Here is a 13,872-nt window from a genome sequence, read left to right as displayed (position 1 = left end):
GAAAAGACCCGGAAGTACGACAAAGCATACATAGCCTTTTGGATTTACCATAAGTAAGTAGGAAGTGAGGAAAGGCGGGTATGTGTTTTATACCATCTACTACACTTTGTATCATCCTATCTCTTTGAGATGCCTTTTTCTAATGTTGCTGCAATAAAAACAGTACAGATCTAATCTTAATACAGAGGACGATACAACAGCGTTTGGTTCAGGAGAGAACACGCAGAAGCTAATACAAAAATTAAGAGAAGAAATACCACTAGTTTGACAAAAACAGACTATCCTTAAACCTCGGTAAAACTAAAATAATCTTATTTGGTAACAGTATAAGGAAAGTAAAACACAAATACAAATAGACGGAATAGACGTTGAAAGAGTAAATGAAATTAAATTGTACACCACCGTTCAAAAGTTTGGGGTCACCCAAACAATTTTGTGGAATAGCCTTCATTTCTAAGAACAAGAATAGACTGTCGAGTTTCAGATAAAAGTTCTCTTTTTCTGGCCATTTTGAGCGTTTAATTGACCCCACAAATGTGATGCTCCAGAAACTCAATCTGCTCAAAGGAAGGTCAGTTTTGTAGCTTCTGTAACGAGCTAAACTGTTTTCAGATGTGTGAACATGATTGCACAAGAGTTTTCTAATCATCGATTAGCCTTCTGAGCCAATAAGCAAACACATTGTACCATTAGAACACTGGAGTGATAGTTGCTGGAAATGGGCCTCTATACACCTATGTAGATATTGCACCAAAAACCAGACATTTGCAGCTAGAATAGTCATTTACCACATTAGCAATGTATAGAGTGTATTTCTTCAAAGTTAAGACTAGTTTAAAGTTATCTTCATTGAAAAGAACAGTGCTTTTCCTTCAAAAATAAGGACATTTCAATGTGACCCCAAACTTTTGAACGGTAGTGTAGGTGTAATGATTGATGATAAAATGAACCGTAAATCTCATATAAAAATATACAACATAAGGTGGCAAGACATACATCCATAATGAATAAAGCAAAATATCGTTTGGACCAGAAATTACGCTAACCCCTGAAATCAATTACTATGGAAAACTTGATAGTATTTATGTATTTACTTGTGCAACACACTACTATGTGGGTTACATTTTTTATATAGTAAAGTTATTATTAAAGTAGATACATTAAATGAGCTGAAATCACATCACCAACAACTTAAATTAATTTGTAGGTTAAGTTTATTAACTCATGTTGTAACATTCATTTAATACATTTTCGTTTATTTATTTATTTCAGGCAATGACATAAAAAAGTACAACGTTGAAAACACATAATAATATAAATTAATATAGTGCAAAAGGTGATGTATAGTATGTAATGCATGGTTGTTCAGTTTTGCCTGAATGGGAGTGAGAAGAAGATAATTTATTTAATCCCACCCCCAGTTCTCCATTCAGTGATTATTCACATGAGTTTTACTGTTACTTTGTTTAAGGATTATTATACAGATGTTGTATCATAGTGGCATTACCACAGGTAACAATAATTATTACACTGTAACAATAATTTGTATCAACAATGTAGGAATAATGAATATACCAACAATAATAATAGACAACATAGCAATAATGATAATAAGAGTACAACAGTAGGTTAAATTAAAGACCCTCAACTCTATATTTGAACCAGACTCTACGTCTGTGATTTTCATTACACGGAAAAAAGTGCAAATAATTTAGTAAGTTGTGCACTTCTTTAAACATAACAAAGTAGCATTGAAATCGTTTAAAAGCTGTAAACATTTATTAGCTTATACGGCTTATTCTTTTTTAAAAAGAGCTATGTTTTTTATTTTTATTTTGTTTAATGCAAAAGTTTTACTAATATAGCCTATATTGTAGCGTATCCTACGGGAGGATGAATGTGCATCTTTGAATTTACTTTTCCTGAACATTTAATTTTTTCAAAATATAATTTTAAAAAGCTTGACCCATGAACATTTTAAACAGGCACTGCAATAGTTTGAGCATTTTTTAAATAAAACCCAAATTACAATTTAAATAATTATTTTAAACTTTTTTAGCAGTGTTTAATTTATAGAAACATATTTATTTGTATGAACACATTCATTATGAATGCAATTTGCCGTTAAAATAATGATTTTACTTGTATTTAGTTCAGTCTGCAGTGAACCTTTTTGCACTGCACATGCTTTTATTTTTTTATTTTTATTTTTATTTTTTTTTATTTTTTTGTCCTGTCCAGCTTCTCAGGCAAATCATATAGTTAATGTAGATGCCCATATTGGCGGTTCATATTTACTTTATAAAAGAGAAGTGTAGGATACTTTTCTTGTTGCCTTATTTGTATTTGACTTTATTAAATGTATTTATACTATCATTTGGTGCAGCCGGGCCGGAGCAGGAGGGAATAGAAAGACAAAAAAAGGAAGACAGAGGGGGACAAGAGGGGGATTAGACAGAGAGACAAAAACAACAACAGCAAACACAACAACAACAACAACAACAATAGAGCAACATCAGCAAATATGACATGTACAAAAATGATGGTAAAAGTAATAGCAAAGAAGCAGTTAGCAAAATAAATAATAATACAGAAATGACAATGAACATTACTACACTACAAATGGAGCAATACAAATACCAATAGAAATAGCGCTATTGATAATGAACAATACCAATAATTTACCTTTATTATTAACAATACAATTGTTTAAATGCAACAATACATATACGTAATGATAACTAGAAATACAAAAGAATACCGAAAAATGGAGAAAAAGAAAGAAAAGCAACCTATATTAACCTTGTAGATTGTTATAGTAACAATAGGTTAAGCTTTGTCAGTGTGCCATGTGTTACCCAGTTTACCCTAGGGCAACAACGTTAATTTATGTTTAATGAAACGTAATTATTTGCATGAGTGTATGTATGCATATGTACTTGTATATGTACATGTATGTGTATATGTATGTTTGTACAGTGAATGTGTGTGTGGATATACAAACTTTGAGTATGTAGGTATGTACTGTATTTGTGTATGTATGTGGGTGCGCAGGTACCTATGTATGTATGTACCGCATTTTTCGAACTATAAGTCACAATTATTAACACATTACCGTAAAATATAAAATAATATTATTTAGCTTATTCACGTAAGAGACTAAACGTAAAAGTTTCATAGGATTTAGCGATTAGGAGTCTGCACATGCTTTTAAATTTGGGCTTTAAACTTGATTTTGAAACTCCTAACTCTTGCTATGTTTATGGTTAGAGTTTATTTCGAACATGCATACAATTACAAAATGATACATTACAATTTTTAGTTTCCCTTTACAACATGCTCCAAAAGGAGTAGGAAGAAGCAGAAATTATATAACCCACCCCTTTTCTATTACATAGCAATTGCTAACATTTTTGTTTACTTCCTGTTCTCAATGTATTCACAATATACTCTATAAATAATAACATTAAAAATATATATATACATAAATAATAAATAGTGAAGTAAGTTGTATTTCATATGGTGAGATGAATAAGATTATCAATAAATTCAGAATGTTTATCATGGTTATTCTTCTATGTACTTTGTAAACACTGAGTTTAAAAAGTTTTTTATTTTTATTTGTATTTTTTAAATTTATTTTAAAAAAAATTGGATTATATTAGTACATTGTTTAAATTATTTGCTTAATCCATTTTATAATTAAATTTTACATACCGATATGCTAAAAGTTTTAAGTGTTGTATGTGCATACAAAGGTTTTAAGTTACATTTTTCTTAGAAGTTTTGTTTTTCCTTTTTTTGTTGAGAATAATTGTTGTACGTTCTTGGATAGCAAATTATAGTTTGCTTTGTGCACACTTTTAGCTGTTTGCAAATTTAATATGTCGGAAAATATCAATATTTTTCATTCAGTAAATAATGGGTTTGAGTTTTCTCTAAATCCAACATTATGTATTATTCTAATCAATCTTTTTTGTAACACGGTTAATAACTGAAGCATACTTTTGTAGTTATTTCCCTATATTTTTGCACAACAACTCAGATATGATAAGACTAGGGAGCAGTAAAGAATATAGCGGTAATTTCTGGTCCAAACCATATATTGCTTTATTCATTATGGATGTATGTCTTGCCACCTTATGTTGTATATTTTTTTATATGAGATTTCCGGTTCATTTTATCATCAATCATTACACCTACAATTTAATTTCATTTACTCTTTCAACGTCTATTCCGTCTATTTGTATTTGTATTTTACTTTCCTTATACCGTTACCAAATAAGATTATTTTAGTTTTACCGAGGTTTAAGGATAGTCTGTTTTTGTCAAACTAGTGGTATTTCTTCTCTTAATTTTTGTATTAGCTTCTGCGTGTTCTCTCCTGAACCAAACGCTGTTGTATCGTCCTCTGTATTAAGATTAGATCTGTACTGTTTTTATTGCAGCAACAGTAGAAAAAGGCATCTCAAAGAGATAGGATGATACAAAGTGTAGTAGATGGTATAAAACACACACCCGCCTTTCCTCACTTCCTACTTACTTATGGTAAATCCAAAAGGCTATGTATGCTTTGTCGTACTTCCGGGTCTTTTCATTCTGGTTATCGTCAATTGTTTTGTTTTCTACTGACGACAACTCCTTTTTTCTTTTCATTCTTCATCTCTTTGCCTATGTTAGCTCCCATGTACTTACCACTTCTACCGGGTAGAACAGGCAGACTGTTGATTATATTGACCACTGTTACCACATAGCCGCAGTCTTGTGTATTGTTCTAACACAAACATAATTAAAAACTCAAGGGCTGCAACGATTCGTCGATTAAATTGATTAATTAGATTTATAAATAAATAAATAAATAAATCCAACACCACTCCTCCAATTAATACCTTTTTAAAATGTGTGTATGTGTAATTGTTGAATACATTGTAACTCAATTCGTCGTACTTTGTCTTTTTGTTTGGTTTGGTTCTTTCTTCAACGTATCTATTACCTGATTCATGTGCATCTGGTTCCACCGGGTTTTTTAAAAACGTTTTTCTTTTTAATATAAGTAATATATAGTGAAGCGCCCCTGGGGAAAGTATCCCAGGGGAGAATGACCAGAATGACGGTCATTAAAAAAAAAAAAATCTTTGTTTATGTCGACAATTTTCCCTAAAAGTCACATTGAGGTTAGACGGTGTGTTTTTTCTATTAATTGATAGACGGATCGATAGAAAAACTCCCCTCCCGACCTGCTATCTGGAAAAACCCAGTTTTAATGTGTGAATACCGTAGGATGTCATTAATGTGTTACTGGGGGGAAAAAGGGGTTAGATTTGTTTACAGATTCTGTTAAAGACATCATGGGTCACAGAAGTCCATAAAACTTGAACAAAAAAGTTCATTGTCCGTCCCATGACAGCGGTGTGCTTCTGGGGAGAGGCACCTCTGTTGCCTGTGGAGCGGCTATTAGTCATCTTGATTTAGGTTGGTCCACGGTCCAAACATATTTAGCGGTTTTAAATGAGAAATTAAACATGAGCAAAATATGCCTTCGTTAAGTGTTAATCGGGGCCTTCAGAGTTAAGAATTTAGAAGAAGTTGTGGACTAAAATGTCTCAACTTCCAGGAGAGTTCAAAAGAGTATAGATCAGGGGTTAGCACAGTAAGCCTCTTCAGAGAACATAATACAGATGGGGCATCAGCTACTCCTTAAAAAAAAAGATTTTCTACACAATAAACATAACTGTTGGATTCCCCCCAACCCCCGTACTCCATTCACTCTCTCAACATATACATTAAAATAAATTCTACATTTATTCAGCATTCCTTTATGTCTTATTGAATTTTCCTATTGTAGCGCAGTGTTATTTTCTGTCATTTTTACATCTACCCCGAAATATTATGGGCCAGATCACTACACAGGCGTTCTTCAAGGCACCCCTTCATAAAGTGATTTATGAAACGTTGTTTTTGCTTGTTTACTTCAGATGCAAGCAGTAGTCATTTGTTCAAATTCTTTAGTTATACTAGTAGTGTTCCTCAAGGTTCCATTTTGGGTCCTCTTTTTGTCATCATTTGGGCTATTCAACTAGTGACCCACGAGTTCCGTTTAAAAAAGTTGTGAGGGACTTACATTTTTGCAGTAGATTCTTAAAAACATTAGAGTGCTGTCATAGAGGTGATCTTTGACTAGCTTTTTTGCAGAAAGTTCTTGAAAATAGCAGAGCGCTTCTGTAACTCTATGACAAATAAAAAAATAAACAAATAAAATGTTTACAGTAGAGGATGTTATTTTTTTAGTAATATACAAAATAATAATAAGAGTGAAGATATTATAGCATTCTGGAAATGTGGCCCGCAAAACAACCGAGTTGAATATCCTTGCTGTACCATGTGGGAAATCAAAGGCATAGCCTGAAGAAGCTACTGGAAAAAATCAGAATACATGTACCGTTAAGATAGGATAAGATATACTTTATTTATCCCACAATGGGGAAATTACAGTATGTGGTTACAGTGCAGGTTCAAAAAGTCCACAAAAATAAGGTAAAAACACCTGAAAACAAGTGGGAAACATTAAAGAACACAAAGAATATAAAATACATAAAACAAGCACAGAGCTGGTGTCACCAGTTGCCACTTCAGCGGCACCATACAAAGAGCTACAAAACTAAAACGCATTGAAAAAACAAAAAAACAAAATAATTAATAATTAGATATGTCCATATCCGATATTCCAATATTGTCCAACTCTTAATTACTGATTCCGATATCAACCGATACAGATATATGCAGTCGTGGAATTAACACATTATTATGCCTAATTTTGTTGTGATGCCCCGCTGGAAGCATTAAACAATGTAACAAGGTTTTCCAAAATAAATCAACTCAAGTTATGGAAAAAAATGCCAACATGGCACTGCCATATTTATTATCGAAGTCACAAAGTGCTTTTTTTTTTTTAACATGCCTCAAAACAGCAGCTTGGAATTTGGGACATGCTCTCCCTGAGAGAGCATGAGGAGGTTGAGGTGGGCGGGGTTGAGGTGAGGGGTAGGGGGTAGCGGGGGTGCATATTGAAGCGTTTTGGAAGAGTTAGTGCTGCAAGGGGTTCTGGGTATTTGTTCTGTTGTGTTTATTTTATGTTACGGTGCGGATGTTATCCCGAAATGTGTTTGTCATTCTTGTTTGGTGTGGGTTCACAGTGTGGCGCATATTTGTAACAGTGTTAAAGTTGTTAATACGGCCAACCTCAGTGTGACCTGTATGGCTGTTGACCAAGTATGCATGGCATTCACTTGTGTGTGTGAAAAGCCGTAGATATTATGTGATTGGGCCGGCACGCAAAGGCAGTGCCTTTAAGGTTTATTGGTGCTCTGTATTTCTCCCTACGACCGTGTACACAGCGGCGTTTTAAAAAGTCATAAATGTTACTTTTTGAAACCGATACCGATAATTTCCGATATTACATTTTAAAGCATTTATCGGCCGATAATATCGGACATCTCTATAAATAATGAACACATACGACTGCACCATGCATAGACAAACAACAAAACAAAAACACACCATGGTGGCCTGTGTGGTACTCCACAAAGCAACCAAGATGGCCGACTCCGTCCTAGGCTGCCCACTAGCTCTCTGCCAGCGGTCAGCGTGGATTAGTGAGAATCCGTCTAGGAGACTGAAGTGTCCGATACATGCTCAGTAAGCCATGACTCGTCCATCAAACGCCAGCTCCGAAGCCCCGTCTCTTCCTCTTGCATTTCTTCCGGTCTCTACATGCAGACTTCTGTGTGGCCGAGAGCCAGCAGCTGGTCTCCGGTGCTAACATGCCGTGGCCAAAAGACTTTCCAGAGGCAGAAGTCCACAAAAAAGCTCAGAATAGCGGCGCAAAAGTCACAAGAGTTCCATCTCTCGTTGCGCAGTCACGAATGAGCCTGAACCAAAAGGCAAAAAACACATAAAAACAAGAGGGAAACAATACAAAACACAAAGGAGGACTCGCAAGAGCACTGAGCTCCTGAAACCAGCAGCCACTAAAAAAACAATAAACGTTACACCCTGCAAAATATGTCATTACCAAAGACATTGACACATCGAATGCAAAAGAAACTAACATTTTCCGGACTATAGAGCGCTGAAAAACACCCACTAAATTTTTGAAAAAAAAAAGTTTTACCATATAATAGCCCCACCGGACTATAAGACGCTGATATATACTTTGTGAAATAAGTTATTTGCACAGAAAGAGTTTGTAAATGTTTATTTACACACCTTAATTGTTTCCAAACGGTGCCTATCACACGGCAGTTAAACGGCTGGTCGACCAAAACAGAAATCATCATCATGGACCCACCAGCTGTGGAAGCTAGCTCTCCAATCAGCTAAACAATCTCAATAACTCGACGGTGACGTTTTGGTGAATTTACTGAGGAATTTGTAAAACCGAGACAATACAAAAAAAATGCCATTGTTAGTTAGTGATACTAACACAGACACTCGTAAACGTGTTAGCATACTAGCTAATAACACTAGCTTTAATAATAATAATAATAATAATAATGAATTACATTTGTAATGCACTTTACATTAGTTAAAATTTTAAAGTACTACAAAATATAAAAAAAGTAAAAATAAAAATGAAAAGTTAGAATATATAATAGAAATAAAAACATGAAAAATACTAGATAAACACTAGATAAAACATAGATAAAATAAAAATAAAAACATGAAAGCACTGGATAAAACAGATAGACAAGCCGTGCAATTTAAAACAAGAAGGCGGAGAAATTAGATAAAAGTGTTGCTAAAAAGGTGGCTCTTTAGTCCCTTCTTAAAATGGTCGACTGACTGTGGTGCTCTAAGATGGTCGGGGAGAGCGTTCCAGAGTTCGGGTGCGGTCGAGCAGAAAGCCAATTGTTTTGCTTTATTATATTATGTTAGCAAATATGCATGAAAACACTGTTACAGACATCACACATGGGATGGGTTAGTAAGTATGAATAGGTTTAGTTATTTTGTAAAACTTACAAACATTGCTTGGAGTGATGAATGAAAAATCCGTATAAGTAGAAACGCTATGGGCGGCTAGAAGGCAAATTGGCACTTCTACTTCTGGTTTAAAGCACTAAATAGAGGGAAATAATGTCAACTTAAAATGGCGCCATAGCACACACAGCAACACACCTTTTCAGTGTCTCTGCATGTGTTTATTGAAAACTATTTGTTTTACACAAAACGTGATGACCGATAGCGAAGAAAAATCCAGAAATTAGCCGCACCGTTTCATAAGCCGAAGAGTGCAAAGTAGAGATGTCCGATAATATCGGACTGCCAATATGGGCCGATAAATGCTTTAAAATGTAATATCGGAAATTATCGGTATCGGTTTCAAAATTATCGGTATCTGTTTTAAAAAGTAAAATTCATGATTTTTTAAAACGCCGCTGTGTACACGGACGTAGAGAGAAGTGCCGGCCTAATCACATAATATCTACGGCTTTTCACACACACAAGTGAATGCAACACATACTTGGTCAACAGCCATACAGGTCACACTGAGGGCGGCCGTATAAACAACTTTAACACTGTTACAAATATGCGCCACACTGTGAACCCACACCAAACTAGAATGACAAACACATTTCGGGAGAACATCCGCACCGTAACACAAAATAAACACAACAGAACAAATACCCAGAACCCCTTGCAGCACTAACTCTTCCGGGACACTACAATACACACACCCCCCGCTACCTCCTACCTCCCCCACCTCAACCTCACTCCCCCCAACCCCGCCCACCTCAACCTCCTCATGCTCTCTCAGGGAGAGCATGTCCAAAAATTCCAAGCTGCTGTTTTGAGGCATGTTAAAAAAAATAATGCACTTTGTGACTTCAATAAAATATGGCAGTGCCATGTTGGCATAACTTGAGTTGATTTATTTTAGAAAACCTTGTTACATTGTTTAATGCATCCAGCGGGGCATCACAACAAAACTAGGCATAATAATGTGTTAATTCCACGACTGTATATATCGGTATCGGTTGATATCGGAATCAGTAATTAAGAGTTGGACAATATCAGAATATCGGAAAACAAGCCATTATCGGACATATCTAGTTCAAAGCGTAGGAAAAAAGTAACGGCTTACAGTCCGTAATGCAAAGTCCAAACGAAAGTCGACTTGAAAATAAAACGTTTCCCTAAATAGTGAAAGCCATTTCTAAAACCTCAAGTTGGTATTTTCAGGTCACATTAGAACACGTTTTTTTGAGTTGGAAATCCGACACAGAGCAAATGACATATTCTAAAAATAAGTGCACTGATGTGTACTCTTCCTTATAAGTGAAGAGTACACTTGCAGTGTGACACAGCCTGCAGTGAGGGGATTTTCATCCTGGCTGCATACAGTAGGAGCATTACACGCCTCATTATGCACCATTCAAACGCGCTTTTGTGGGTGTCTTCACCCACTTTGGTGCGCCAACGTCTCGTCTCCTTCTGAGACGCGTAAGTAAGACACGCCAGATTGAAGGGAAATGAGCTCCAATGTTGTTATTAAAGGACTTTGTGCTGTTTTCATATCGCTACCACAAAAAAAGTTTTGAAGCCGGAAGAAAAGTCAAGTCTGTGTTTGTGTGTGCAAATGAAGTGAGTTGCATGCCGTTCTGTGCAGGGGCTGGTTGTCATGTCCTCTGAGCTGGAGGAAGTAGTCAGCAGCATCCTGAAGGGGAAAATCCCCGGCATGTGGATGAAAAAGTCCTACCCCAGCCTCAAACCCCTGGGAAGTTACATCAACGACTTCATGGAGCGACTTCAGTTCCTGCAGGTACAGAAACACACTTGCTGTGTCTCAAATGGAGTACGTCCATTCGTCAGTACACTTCAGTAAGAATACTGTGTACCTTTGGCTATTTTGCTTCTTTCTCTTTTAATTGTGAACTGTAACCACTCAAGGTATTCCATCCACTAGCCAAGACGGCGACTATTGAGGGTGATAAAATTGTCAAAGCGCGAATGCAAGTGACCTCAAGGCCACATTGGGGCCTGTGCACGTTTACACTGGAGTCTGATAAATATCACATTTTACAAAACCCAAAACCTGTAAAGTTGGCATGTTGTGTAATTTGTAAATACAAACAAAATACAATGATTTGCTTTCTGATTTGCAACTTATATTCAATTGAATAGACTGCAAAGACAATATATTTAATGTTCGAACTGAGAAACTTAATTTTTTTTTGCAAATAATCATTAACTTAGAATTTAATGGCAGCAACACATTGCAAAAAAGTTGGCACAGGGGCATTTTTACCACTGTGTTACATGGCCTTTCCTTTTAACAACACTCAGGAAATGTTTGGGAACTGAGGAGACCAATTTTTTTTATCTCTTCAGGTGGAATTATTTTCCATTCTTGCTTGATGTACAGCTTAAGTTGTTCAACAGTCCGGGGGTCTCTGTTGTTGTATTTTACACTTCATAATGCTCCACACATTTTCAATGGGAGACAGGTCTGGACTACAGGCAGGCCAGTCTAGTACCCACACTCTTTTACTACGAAGCCACGCTGTTGTAACACGTGGCTTGGCATTGTCTTGCTGAAATAAGCAGGGGCGTCCATGAAAAAGACGTTGCTTGGATGGCGGCATATGTTGCTCCAAAACCTGTATGTACCTTTCAGCATGAATGGCGCCTTCACAGATGTGTAAGTTACCCATATCTTGGGAACTAATACACCCCCATACCATCACAGATGCTGGCTTTTCAACTTTGCGCCTATAACAATCCGGATGGTTCTTTTCTTCTTTGGTCCGGAGGACACGACGTCCACAGTTTCCAAAAACAATTTGAAATGTTGAACTCGTCAGACCACAGAACACTTTTCCACTTTGTATCAGTCCATCTTAGATGAGCTCAGGCCCAGCGAAGCCGACGGCGTTTCTGGGTGTTGTTGATAAACGGTTTTCGCCTTGCATAGGAGAGTTTTAACTTGCACTTACAGATGTAGCGACCAACTGTAGTTACTGACAGTGGGTTTCTGAAGTGTTCCTGAGCCCATGTGGTGATATCCTTTACCCACTGATGTCGCTTGTTGATGCAGTACAGCCTGAGGGATCGAAGGTCACGGGCTTAGCTGCTTACGTGCAGTGATTTCTCCAGATTCTCTGAACCCTTTGATGATATTACGGACCGTAAATGGTGAAATCCCTAAATTCCTTGCAATAGCTGGTTGAGAAAGGTTTTTCTTAAACTGTTGAACAATTTGCTCACGCATTTGTTGACAAAGTGGTGACCCTCGCCTCATCCTTGTTTGTGAATGACTGAGCATTTCATGGAATCTACTTTTATACCCAATCATGGCACCCACCTGTTCCCAATTTGCCTGTTCACCTGTGGGATGTTCCAAATAAGTGTTTGATGAGCATTCCTCAACTTTATCAGTATTTATTGCCACCTTTCCCAACTTCTTTGTCACGTGTTGCTGGCATCAAATTCTAAAGTTAATGATTATTTGCCAAAAAAAAAAAACGTTTATCAGTTTGAACATCAAATATGTTGTCTTTGTAGCATATTCAACTGAATATGGGTTGAAAATGATTTGCAAATCATTGTATTCCGTTTATATTTACATCCAACACAATTTCCCAACTCATATGGAAACGGGGTTTGTAGATTCTCTGAACCTTTTGGTGATATTACGGACCGTAGATGGTGAAATCCCTAATTTCCTTGCAATAGCTCGTTGAGAAATGTTGGTCTCAAACTGTTCGACAATTTTCTCATGCATTTGTTTACAAAGTGGTGACCCTCGCCCCATCCTTGTTTGTGAATGTCTGAGCATTTCATTGAAGCTGCTTTTACACCCAATTGGGGCACCCACCTGTTCCCAATGAGCCTGTTCACCTGTGGGATGTTCCTAATAAGTGTTTGATGAGCATTCCTCAACTTTCTCAGTCTTTTTTGCCACTTGTGCCAGCTTTTTTTAAACATGTTACAGGCATCAAATTCCAAATGAGCTAATATTTGCAACAAATAACAAAGTTTACCAGTTCAAACGTTAGGTATCTTGTCTTTGCAGTCTATTCAATTGAATATAGGTTGAAAAAGTTTTAAGAATCATTGCATTCTGTTTTTATTTACGATTTACGCAACATGCCAACTTCACTGGTTTTTGGTTTTGTAATTGAAGTGTATACAGTCAGCTGAAAAAAATCAGATTAAAAAAAAAAACAATCAGATTTGGGTCACTTTGGCCTGCAGTGTAAAACATGGTCTATAATCATATTTAAGTGAATGGAGACAGGTTGTATGATGATTCAAACTCAGGGTGGGAGTCTAATGATTATAATAAATCATCTTAAATGGGTCCAGAGACACAATCTTGGGGCCAACCCTGCTTAAAATGCTTTAGAGTCGTGTGCATTAAGTCAATAATCAAGGAAGTGAAGGAAGAGAATGGACTGAAAAGAACAGCATTTAACTAAATTGTACTTATGTTTGCTCAAGACTGAATATCTTTAAACAATTTTTTTTTTATTTTTTTTATCACCGTAGGAAAACATTTGCAGATAACCATGCAAGAAGAAAAAAAAAAACTAAACAAATGGACGTGGTTAATAGGCAGAAAATAAAGGCAGCGGTTGTGTACTGTAATGCTACTTCACTGATGTAGAGCTAGACTATTAAACACTGCACACCGCTCTCCAACCTTCCATGGTCGAAGCTGTCACACTTGAATTGCATTAGACCACTTGATTCCCACAACAACAAAACACCTCGGGCTCCTAATGACTCCATGAAAGAGCCATTGTGTGACTGCACTGAAAAATGTTTGCTATTCATCATTATCAGCTGAGTGTGTGTGTGTGTGTGTGT

The 13,872-nt window shown here is 36.3% G+C and overlaps 1 protein-coding gene across 2 annotated transcripts in view; it reads left to right on the top strand.

Annotated features, from left to right (window-relative positions):
* The window catches only part of dnah7 (dynein, axonemal, heavy chain 7), a 213,917-nt gene that overhangs the window by 180,587 nt on the left and 19,458 nt on the right, over positions 1-13,872 (top strand). For both annotated transcript variants that reach the window (XM_062067607.1, XM_062067606.1), the window contains exon 63: positions 10,670-10,822. In XM_062067607.1, the coding sequence (XP_061923591.1) occupies positions 10,670-10,822 (153 nt within the window). The remainder of the gene's footprint in view (positions 1-10,669; positions 10,823-13,872) is intronic.

This window comes from Entelurus aequoreus, linkage group LG13, assembly GCF_033978785.1.
Source record: "Entelurus aequoreus isolate RoL-2023_Sb linkage group LG13, RoL_Eaeq_v1.1, whole genome shotgun sequence".
Taxonomy (NCBI): domain Eukaryota; kingdom Metazoa; phylum Chordata; class Actinopteri; order Syngnathiformes; family Syngnathidae; genus Entelurus; species Entelurus aequoreus.
The sequence above is the reverse complement of the archived record's forward strand: the minus strand, read 5'-3'. Positions and strand labels throughout refer to the sequence as shown.